This window comes from Canis lupus, chromosome 27, assembly GCF_011100685.1.
Source record: "Canis lupus familiaris isolate Mischka breed German Shepherd chromosome 27, alternate assembly UU_Cfam_GSD_1.0, whole genome shotgun sequence".
Classification (NCBI taxonomy): domain Eukaryota; kingdom Metazoa; phylum Chordata; class Mammalia; order Carnivora; family Canidae; genus Canis; species Canis lupus.
The window spans coordinates 11,147,368-11,158,779 of NC_049248.1; the positions used below are offsets into that span (position 1 = coordinate 11,147,368).

Sequence of the window (11,412 nt, forward strand, 5' to 3'; positions counted from 1 at the left end):
AAATGGTTTTCTGGACTCTCTAATGTGTCCAACTCATCACATGCAACATTTTTGCTAAGGGAATTTGATGTCATAAATTATCTTCACTTAATAGTTCTATATGAATTTAATTAATTCTAAATTAGATATATTATAATAAATTGGGTCTCTCCTTTGTAGACTCTTGACTTGGCACTACTTACTCATTCCTTGGCTCTATTGACAAATCACAATGTTCTTCCCAAATCCTCCCCTTAAAAGTAGTTCCTGTGTCATCAAGCAATTACATTTGCATTTTCTTAACCTTTCATTATTTGTCAATCTTGTCACAGTTAAAGAAGACAGTGGAAGACCTGTTATCATTTGACCATTCAATAATATGGAAAACAATGAGATTAGTGATAAATCCTGTAGAGGAAATGTTCTGGTTAAAGCAACCCAGTGAAAGACTAGAGGTTCTTCCTATGTAACAGCAATACTCTTATTGTTCTTTAGGAGCTATATAAGTGAGAAATTCTGAATTTCTCCAGAGGAAAGAAGAGAATACCTGTAATTTAAAAGTAAGTAGCTTCTTCTCCCTGTCCTCTTCCACTCCTCCTGCTCCTCCTTTTCCTCCACCTTCTCCTCGTCCATCTTCCTTACTATTATTTCTTCTTCTTCTTCTTCTTCTTCTTCTTCTTCTTCTTCTTCTTCTTCTTCTTCTTCTTCTTCTTCTTCTTCTTCTTCTTCTTCTTCTTCTTTTGGCATTGGGAACACCTCAGTAAATGGCAAAAGACCAACCTTCATAAGTCTGATATGATAAGAGGTATGATAAAGTTTTGATGAGTAGACATTTTAGCAACTAGATTGTCTCTCAGTCATTATTTTTGCTTTCCTTTTTTGGAGAGCAATACCAGAGCAAGAAGTGGCAGAAATATTATTTTTTAAAACATTTTTAAAATTAAAAAAAAAACATTTTTAAAATTTACTTATTCATGAGAGACACACAGAGAGGCAGACAAAGAGACAGAGACAGGGGAAGCAGGCTCCATGCAGGGAGCCCAATGTGGGACTCAATCCTGGGATTCCGAGATCACACCCTGAGCAGAAGGCAGACACTAAGCTGCGGAGGCACCCAGGTGTCCTGAAGTGGCAAAATTAGATTCATATATCATCTCAATTCCAAAAGATCTATGACAAGGAATAATTTACTCAGCAGATAATTTGTTTAAACATGATTCCACTTCATCTCTGTTCCTTAAGTCTGTTGATCCTTCTATCAATTTTTTAGAGTGTCATTATTCTAACCACTAGGACAGATTAACATTTCTAAACTTGCTCTTACCACCTTCTGAGAATTGTGCCCTATTACGTTAGTTAAATGCTACTCAAATTTTAGGGAGAAATTTTTTTTTATTTTGAATAGTATTTCTCAAAGCTAATTGGAGTAATCAATGAAAAGAGAGGGATTCTTGTTGATACACTGGTCAATTTGGTCAATAAAAATAAATTTTTGCAAATATAAGTAATTAATTTGATGAAATTGTAGTTTGAAATATACTTTTAGAAATTCAGCCTTCATCAAATTATGAGCTTTAAATTAAAGATGTGTTTCTACAGAGGATACAAAAGAAATATGGGATGAGGCTTATTGCCCTCAAGTAACAATCTTCACTGGAGAGTAAGGCTTGAGTAGATTTAGTAGAGTAAGTGTGTAAAGAAGTAGTTCAACATTTTACTGCTGGAGTATCTGATAGAAATAAGTGACACATATGCTATGGACCTGGTGTCCTAGGTAATAGTAAGTTGTTAGAAAAAAAAAACAGATTAAGAAGGGCAAGGAGATGGGACCCTGGGTGGCTCAGCGGTTAAGCACCTGCCTTCGACCAAGAGCATGATTCCAGAGTTCTGGTATCGAGTCCCACATCGGGCTTCCTGCATGGAGCCTGCTTCTCTCTCTGCCTATGTCTCTGCCTCTCTCTCTCTCTCTCTCTGTGTGTGTCTCTCATGAAAATAAATAAATAAAATCTTTATTTTTAAAAAAAGGACAAGGAGAAGTGAACAAAAACGGAGTCTGTGTGATTGAATGACTCTCTTATAGTTAGGCTTGCAGTTATTATACTATGTGTGTTACAGAATGAGTATGAAAAAAAGTGATTGGAACAGACTGATAATACCTATTGCAGCATCTTATTTAAACCTCTTTATCCTTATGAATTCCATTATTTTAAAATGTGGTATTTCTTTTTAACATGGAAACTATATTACAATTTAAAAGTTAATTTACTTTACAACTTAAAGCTCAGAGCAAGAGTGCAGAGAGCGAGAGCAAGAGAGTAAAGAGGGAGAGGGAGAAGCTGATCCCCACTAAGTAGGGAGCTCAATTTGGGGCTTGATCTCAGAAGCCTGAGATCATAATCAGAGCCAAAGGCATCTGCTTAACTGACTAAGCCACCCAGGTGCCCCAATCCTGCCAAAGTAGCCAACTGATGTTTCTAATTATATGTGTACGTCTCATCACCCATTTTGATTCTTACTACTTTACTTCCTAGTTTTTTTGTACCTTGCATTGTCTGTTTTGCCTAATTTCTGTTTACATGTTATTTCTCAAAAAGAAACTTCAAATACGAAGTCATGTTAAGAACAAACTAGAAAGACGATGAAAATTCTTGCAATTGGATCTAAAAATTCAATACTTCATGTATAAAGCAGATAGTACAGAAGTGATTCAAACAATGACCACAGTGTGGCAACCTAGCATCATGCAAATGCAGGAGAATCACACCTAGGTAGAAGCTGGGGAGGGACATGAAGTTCAGGTAAAGTAATTGCACATTTGTTTGATGGTTGATAAGTGTTTCATTTTTTTTTCCATGTTCAGACCTCTTTTTCATTTTATTCTTTCATATCTGCCAACTTTTGCCAGTGGTCTTAAGAAGAAGGACTCCCCATTTCCTCTGAAACCCTATCCCGTTCAGCCTATTATTTATTTGCGACTTCTTGGGGATGTTTCAGAAGCCTCCAGAGGGAAGGAAGAGCTACAGGAGTGAGCAGAGCAGGAAGCTTGTATATCTTTTAGACAAACAAACAATATGTAAGGAATCCACAAGACGAGTGTGGGCCACAAGACATAAGGGGTGAAGAAGTGACTAGGAAGATAAAGACTAGTTAAACATGGTTTGTTCATACAAACCGTTCAGTCTCAAATTCCCTGTCTTTGGGGATAAGAATGTCTTCTTTCCTTCCAGTACAAGGTGCGTATCTTTCACATTTTACAAAGGCAAACATTAATTTTCAGGAAGAATACAGTCTGGATTTATCTGGAAGGAGGGAATATTTTTATCCTCCACTGGCTCATAATTAGCCAGGTACTTTGCTAAGAGTGATCAGAAAATTCTTGTTACTTCCTGAATTTATGGCCAAAGAAAAGAGAAGACTTTTTGCCCCTGATAATATTTTGCAGAGTTTGTTGGACACAAAGGATTGTACCCCTTGAGTCTCCAACTTTTAACAAACCCATGTCTGAGCACAGCTAATGATAAATTAATTTACTTTGTCCAGGAGTGTGTCTGAGTTTCCTGCAGCATCAGAAGAGGGAGAGACAGACACCATGATTCCTACCAAGATGCTACTGCTCTTGCTGTCAATGGCTTTGCTGGCCTTGGGCTCTGCTCAGGGCATCGATGATGGTAAGTTGGGGAGATAGAAGATCATGCAATCATGCTGGTAAGATTCATAGAAAAGAGTAAGGTTGAATTGAGCTATCTCAGAATTCAAGTGCTTGATACTCCAAGAATAGGTTCATCAAAGAGGAGAAAACATTAGTTTCTATTTTCCACTGATTGCAAACATCTCTCTGAAATCCTAGGGCTAAGTGTCAAGTCAGTATCTTCATGGTGTGACCTTTGCTGTTTTTAGAATTCTGGACTTTCACTTATTCACTCTATTTGTGTGAAAAAAAAAATCATCAAATTTGATTGAATGTTAAAATTCACCTAGATAGATCATTTCCTTGTCATTGAACACTTGGCCATACACAAATATTAAAAATTTGTATTAAATTTTCTTTATCCCTCATAATGTTGATAATAAGTAGGTCTTATTCATTTTCTCCATTGTAGGATTTTTTTTAATAATACTTCTATGTCTGCCGAGGGAATCATGTGGCAGGCATGCATTTACAGGATATCTCAAAAGTCCTAGAAATGGGTACTTTCAGGAAATGTTGGAAGAATGTGTACACAATAAAACAGAAAGACTTATTCTTTATGGATCTGTGGCTCTTTTAGTCAGAAAAGGTGGATAGCATATCTTAGGGGTACCAAATATTCAGATATAAAGTCAAAACCCAGGTAAGTATTTCAATGGCTGCAAACAACCAGATATTAGGCCTCTTCTAAAACAAAGAATGACAGGTTGAAAAAAATGATAATCTCTTAGTAAATGTATTGTCATGGTACAGAGACAGTCTAATTTAAAAACTTGGAATCTAAAGACATGAAATGCACATGGATTATTTGAGTTTAAATCTGTTGCCATGTGCTGAGACAAAATTGCTGTTCAAAATTTGAAAATTGTGGTTGCTGACTTTTCTGAAAGGCATAGACACTTTACAAAGGATCTATAAGTGTTATTTTTATAACCTTATTTTGAGCTTACCTCTCTATGTTTTGTGGTAGTTTGGATATTGGGTGGGAAATAACAGTAAAATTCTGAGGAGAGAGTTTTCTTTTAAATAGTCTGTACGGGGATTTTAGTTTATGCCTTATCTTGTATGTATTTTATGTCATTAATTATTCACTGCAACAATTTGATGTACATATTCTTATTCACAGTTGACACTTGAATTCTACCTTTGGAGTTTAAATATTCTGCAGAATATTCAGGATTAGAGAGTGACAAAGCTGTGTTATAGACTCAGCCGTGTCAGCTTTCAAGCCCATGATTTCTGTATCTCATTGGGTGAACCCTGTTTTAGCTTTTACTCCATCAGAAATGACTGAATTGTCTGCGGTATGCCAACTATTTTCAAGTTAATATCCCTATTCAACACATATATTCCTTTGCCCCATCTCTAATTGTTCCCATATTGATGTGTTTCTTAACTTTCATCCCAAACTCACCCACTTTGAATGGCAGCATTACACTCAATAAACTGCAGTGCTATGTTCCTCTGAGTATTGCATAAAGATTTCTCAAACTCTTGAGTAACTTAACTAGTAAAATAGAGCTTAAGAGAATTCTAAAGGGAAGATGCTCAGAATATACCACCAAAATTTTGTCATTAAGGCTAACATGAGTTTATTCTACTTTTGGTAAGGGAGAGAGAGAGTCTCTGGTGGAAAAGGGGAAAGTTGGGATCCTTTCAGATAAGGTTTTAGGGTCTACTTTAAGGAGAGCTTTCTTAGAGATGAGCAAGGTCCATGATTTTAGAGTTTAGGGGCCAAATGGGCTGAGGTGATGGCAAGAGTCTTGGAGAAGAAACAAGTGATGCCGTTAACAAGCTGAACAGATTCATGTTTGTTTAAATCATTTTGAGGCAATACAGAAATAAATGATAAGTATCGGAATCATTTCTCTTTCTGGGCAAGAATTTTCTGGAATAAAGAAATCATGTTAGTGTAGCCAGGAAGCTACATGTAGTCAGTTTCCCTTCTCAAATTTTCTCTGTTGCAAGAGGTCACATAACCTCAGCGACATCTTACAAGGATTGCAGCTCTTCATTATGCATCCTGTGGAATGAGAAAAAATTATATGACTGTCATTTCTGTTTCAGACCAATGATATGGACTAGTTTTCAGTTTTGGAAATGTTGTTCCATTGTATCCAAACATTATTATTTTGAGTTCTCTTAGGCATTTTCTTAACTCCTTCTATCTCAAGTTACTTGTCTCTCTAAAATGTAGAGGTGGACTCTTATCAAAATATATTTAAACTTATTGATTTCTTATTTTTTTAACCCAAGTACTAAAAGACCCTGATAAAAATCTTGTTGAAGGACATAATCCTTTCTGTTTCTCTTTAGAACATATCATATGTTATGTCTATGCTTAGTGTTTTGTCTCTTGAGAGCGCTCAAAACTGAATCTAGGAAAGAGCAAAAAGGAATAACAAACTTTTAGTTTCCAGGGGCTTCAGTCATATTGTAAGATAAGGCCTTGTCCTTCCTTTTCACTTGGGAATCTCTTGTGTCAAAAACCTAAACAGTACCTGAAAGTCAGCAGAACATGACACCCCAATCACCTGTACGTGTTTCTTCTACATCCTTCTACAAACAATGGCTAAGGAATGAATAACACAAATGCCTTACATTTTGTAGGGAAATTATCTGTACTAACATTTAACTAATTTGAATCATAAAGATACTATGTAATTTCACTAAAGTACTATAGTTGTTTAATCAGTAACCTTACCCTTCCACCCTATTCATTTACAGCACTAATGCCTAATGCCTTGTTATTGAAGCCTTGATACCTGTTTAACTAGGTTGTTTTAAAGCAGGTGAATTTTGAAGCCACTATTAGTGGTACACACTTCAAATGCAAAACAAAAAGTCAGTTTAAATGATGAGGTAAAAATGCGTGCAAATGGAGGTTAAAAAAAAAGACTAGAGTACAGGGTAGGTAATGAATTTTGAGTCATGCCACCAAAGAAGTGGCAAATTTGAGCAAATGTCAAACAAACATTTTGTGCTTAATGAAAACCTTAGAAGTTTAATGATTTTCCCCAGTTCCTAGTTTGTCAATGACCCTTCAGTTCAGGTTATGAGATCATTTCATACGTTATTGTTTTGTTCTTTTTTGCGGAAGCCCCTCAAGAGCAAGATGAGACACCCCAATTAGTAGGTGAGTTATTTTTAACTCAATCACCTTATTTAGAGTTTTTCTAGATGGATTCTAGGAACCCCGGGTAAATAAAAATAATCCAGAATTCCTACGATTTTTTTTTTTTTACTTTGAACAATCATGGTTTACCTTGAATAATTCCTTTTTCAACCATCATACTCTATAGTTTAATCTTATTAGCTCCACATTACAAAAAGACCAAACAAGGGGGGAAAAACATTGGTAGGGGGTAATGATTTGCATTCATTTTAAGAGTTATCTCAGACCTAGACAGTGCAGTCATTGCTTTCCTTCTGATTTTTTCTTGCTTCAGTTACCTGGTCTTTTGGTTGTCTTAGTAAGGACATGCCTATTTGAGGATTCCTCAAAGAAGTGCTTTGATTACCCACATGCTCTATCCCATCAGTGAGTCAATAAAATGCAATACTCGATAATAACCATGATAGGATCCTGTACTTGCTATCAAGGCTGAAAAGTAAATGAAACATTGTTCCTATCATTAAGGAACACAGAATCCGATGGAAGATTATCCTGCCCATAACAAGGATCACAGTCAAAACTGGGGCAAAGGAAGGTATTACAGGGCTCAGACAGGGGAGAAAAAGGAGAGGCATACTGGATATGCCAGGTGATCTGGACTGTGGAGTGGGGAGGCCCAGGGAAAAGCAGAGTGAAACGCAAGGCTAAATCTATCCATATATTATTTGCAATAATCTAGGAACACTGAATAATCACTAAGGTTGAAGTAACTCAAGGAAGATAGAACTGAAGAAGTGGGTTAATTTCATCGTGTGAAGGATGTTACAAATGGCAAAGTGAATTTGATATTTAATCTATGGGCAACAGCGAGATTTTTGAAAACCAAAGTGATGCATCCATTTCTGTGCTAATGTGACAACAATAAGGAGTAAGTGGCCTGAGAGCACAGGCTATGTATTTTCAGCTTGGAATCTTAGTATCTGACAAAGGGTGCAATTATAATACTTGGGCATTCAGTAAAGTCTGTATTGAAACCTGAGGAGAATGATGACAAGAGAGACAGCTAGGAGAATATGAAGACATGATTGAAAGAAGGTGCCACAGATGGTGTGGGATTACTCTAAAATAATAATTTTGTGGCAGGGGCTGGCTGGCACAGTTGGTAGAGAGCAATGACTTTTGAACTCAGGATTGTGAGTTTGAGACCTGGATGTGGTGTTAGAGATTTCTAAAGAGAGAGAGAGAGAGAGAAGAGAGAGAGAATGAGAGAGAGAGATGCAGAGGATTTATACTCCATTATAGGTACCAGCAAAAGGAAACACTAGAGGGTAGGCTTTATTTACACTATTTTTGCCACAGACTTCGCAATTTGTAGAAAGTGACAGATGAGAGGGCAGGGAAGGTATTCCAGGATTGTTGGACCATTGCGAGGGCAAGGGGGCTGATCATTTCCCCTCATTCAAAGGATTTGTGTCAAAATATCATGCATGGCAGTCGGTAGACTAGTAAAGCTGAGTGGTGGTTTTTCTCAGATATCATGAGATATCTGGGGATTAAGAGTGATTTGATGTCTATCACAGCAAGTTCAGTATGGCAATAGAGAAGAAGCAGAAACATCAAAAGAGGCAGAGTCTTGGCGAGTGGGCAATGATGACCTGCTAAGCCAAGTACATGCACTGTCACAAAGCGAGGATCTCTCGGCCTCTTCTATTCTGGGATCTAGGCCCTGGTCACTACCTAGTACCACAGACACTAATTATATCTTATTTCTAATTCCATTTAGGCTTTCGTACTTCCATGCTTGTCTCGTTGTAGTTTGTAGCTAACCTTTCTTTTCACTTGTTCCTTTCTGAATCTGTGTTCTTTTTCCTACGTAGATAATGAATTGTTGAAAGAAAACCCCGGGGAATCACAAGTCACATCTCAAGAAGAAAATGGAGATCAGAACGGCAAACTGGGCAAAGATGAAAACAAAGGCAATGGACAACAGAAGAAGCCTCATGACCATGGTGTTCAGGGAGGCCAGGGCGGCCCATTTAACATAAGTGGCCCACATCCCCCACAACGCCCACATGGCAGCCCAGTTAATATAAGTGGCCCACATCGCCCACATCGTCCTGGTGGCCAACAAGGCCCTCAGAGACCAGATGGCCAAGGTGGTCCAGGTGGTCCTCATGGTCCAGCAGGCCAACAAGACCCAGATGGTCCACAGGGTCCAGGAGCCCAGGGTGGTCCAGGTGGCCCACAGGGTCCAGTAGGTCAACAAGGCCCAAATGGCCAACAGCGTCCAGGGTCCCAAGGTGGTCCAGGTGGGCCACAGGGTCCAGCAGGCCAGCAAGTTCCAGGTGGCCAACAGCGTCCAGGAGCCCAAGGTAGTCCAAGTGGCCCACAAGGTCCAGCAGGCCAGCAAGGTCCACTTGGCCAACAGCGTCCAGGAGCCCAAGGTGGTCCAGGTGGCCCACAAGGTCCAGCAGGCCAACAAGGCCCAGGTGGCGAACAGCATCCAGGAGCCCAAGGTGGTCCTAGTGGCCCACAGGGTCCGGCAGGCCAACAAGGTCCAGGTGGCCAACAGCGTCCAGGAGCCCAAGGTGGTCCAGGTGGCCCACAGGGTCCTACAGGCCAACAAGGTCCAGGTGGCCAACAGCATCCAGGAGCCCAAGGTGGTCCAGGTGGCCCACAGGGTCCAGCAGGCCAACAAGGCCCAGGTGGCCAACAGCGTCCAGGAGCCCAAGGTGGTCCTAGTGGCCCACATGGTCCGGCAGACCAACTGGGTCCAGGTGGCCAACAGCGTCCAGGAGCCCAAGGTGGTCTAGGTGGCCCACAGGGCCTAGGTGGCCAGAGTGGTGGACAGTGACAAGGAAAACCAAGTAAAGAGGACCTCCTGTGATTTTCTAGGTATTAATTCTATTCTTATCAATAATCTTCTGAATTTCTTTTGACGTTTTCTAATTCTCTTTTCTTGTTTCTCTTTTGTCTTTGTTAAATTTTGACGTCAATCTCACTTAAAATTGTTGTTTATGCTATGACTCTCCTAGCCTTAAGCTAACCCTTAAAATCTCTCCTCCATTTACAATCAAGTGTTCTTTCCTCCAGACAATTTGTTTTATTTTCACGCTCATTCTTATATTCACCTTTAACCTTCCCGTTTCTACCTTCCCCCACCCCCGTCCTCTTCTTCTCTCCTCTCTTCCTTTTACTCTCTTTTGGCCTGACCTCTGACATCCTACTTCTCTCCCTTAACATGATGCTTGTAATGTCCTCTAGCATCCACTAGGAAAACACTGACATAGATCAATTTCAGGCCTAACGAATATTTCTGTCTAAAATTCTTCTCTTTGTAGGACAAACATTATATGTTCTCATTCATTTGGGGAATATAAATAATAGTGAAAGGGAATATAAGGGAAGGGAGAGGAAATGTGTGGGAAATATCAGAAAGGAAGACAGAACATAAAGACTCCTAACTCTGGGAAACGAACTAGGGGTTGTGGAAGTGGAGGAGGGCGGGTGGTGGGGGTGAATGGGTGATGGGCACTGGGGGGGGGCACTTGACAGGATGAGCATTGGGTGTTATTCTGTATGTTGGTAAATTGAACACCAATAAATAATAAATTTATTTAAAAAATAAAATTCTTCTCTTTGTTTTAGAAATTGAGAGAGCTCAACTGGTGACCATGGACTTTTTAGTCATGTCGACATGGCCTTTCCTTTCTATGACTTCTATTCATCAATAAAGTCATCAGCATTAAAGCCCTGGCTCTTGTTTTCCTTCTAAGTCATGGTTCTTAGTTAAAGGACAAGAAGGACAGGTTGGAAGATACAAAGCCCCGAAGGACTCCTAAATGTTGTGTATTGTGCAGATTTATCTAGCTCTGATTTTAATAATTTTATGGGGACTTCACTCTCACCAATATTATAAAGCAGAAACACTTTATTCTTGAGAACATTAAGGGAGTTTGCCATGTTCAGATGAGCAATGTACACATCCTTTTCTTAGCTTAGACACAGAGAGGATTGCCTCATGAATTCCTTTGACTTCTGGTAGTCCTTCGAATTATGTGAGTTCTATTATGAGGTGAAGGTGTGTAGAAAGGAAACATTGTGCAGTGTTGGTGGGAATGCACACTGGCACAGCCACTATAAAAAGCAGCGTGGAGATTCCTCAAAAAATAACAAATACAACTACAATTCAATCCAGCACTTCCCTTTCGGGTATTTATTGAAAGAAATGAAAACATTATTTTGCAAATATATGCACCCCTAATGTTCACTGCATCATTATTTACCAGAGCCTAGCTATGGAAGCAGCCCCCATGGCCATGGATAGAAGAATGGATAAAGATGTGGTGCGCATACACAATGGAATATTACTCAACTCTAAGGAAGAAGGAAATCCTGCCATTTGCAGCAAAACATGGATCTAGAGAGTATAATTCTCAATGAAATAAGTCAATCAGAGACAGATAAATACTACATGATTCATGCATACATAGAATCCAAAAACCAAAACAAAGGAGCCAACAAAACAAAACAGACCTAATTATCCAGTCTCTGCCAGAAGGCAGGGGATGGAAGGACGGTCAAATAGGAGTGAAAAGCAGATGTAAAGTGCAAGAATACATTTATACCA

At 39.1% G+C, this 11,412-nt stretch overlaps 1 protein-coding gene across 2 annotated transcripts; it reads left to right on the plus strand.

Moving 5' to 3' along the window:
* The first annotated feature begins 449 nt into the window (after positions 1-449).
* Positions 450-10,523, plus strand: LOC119877628. Of its 2 annotated transcripts, XR_005379632.1 has the most exons (4): positions 450-539; positions 3,520-3,647; positions 8,660-9,677; positions 10,431-10,523. XR_005379632.1 is itself a non-coding variant. In XM_038576135.1 (3 exons), exon 3 carries the CDS (start codon positions 9,056-9,058, stop codon positions 9,593-9,595), a length of 540 nt encoding a protein of 179 aa, XP_038432063.1. In that variant the 5' UTR covers positions 450-539; positions 3,520-3,647; positions 8,660-9,055; the 3' UTR covers positions 9,596-10,300. The 2 variants fall into 2 exon arrangements, 1 of the variants encoding a protein (XP_038432063.1); XM_038576135.1 differs by lacking the exon at positions 10,431-10,523 and having other exon boundaries at positions 8,660-10,300.
* The last annotated feature ends 889 nt before the right edge of the window (positions 10,524-11,412 follow it).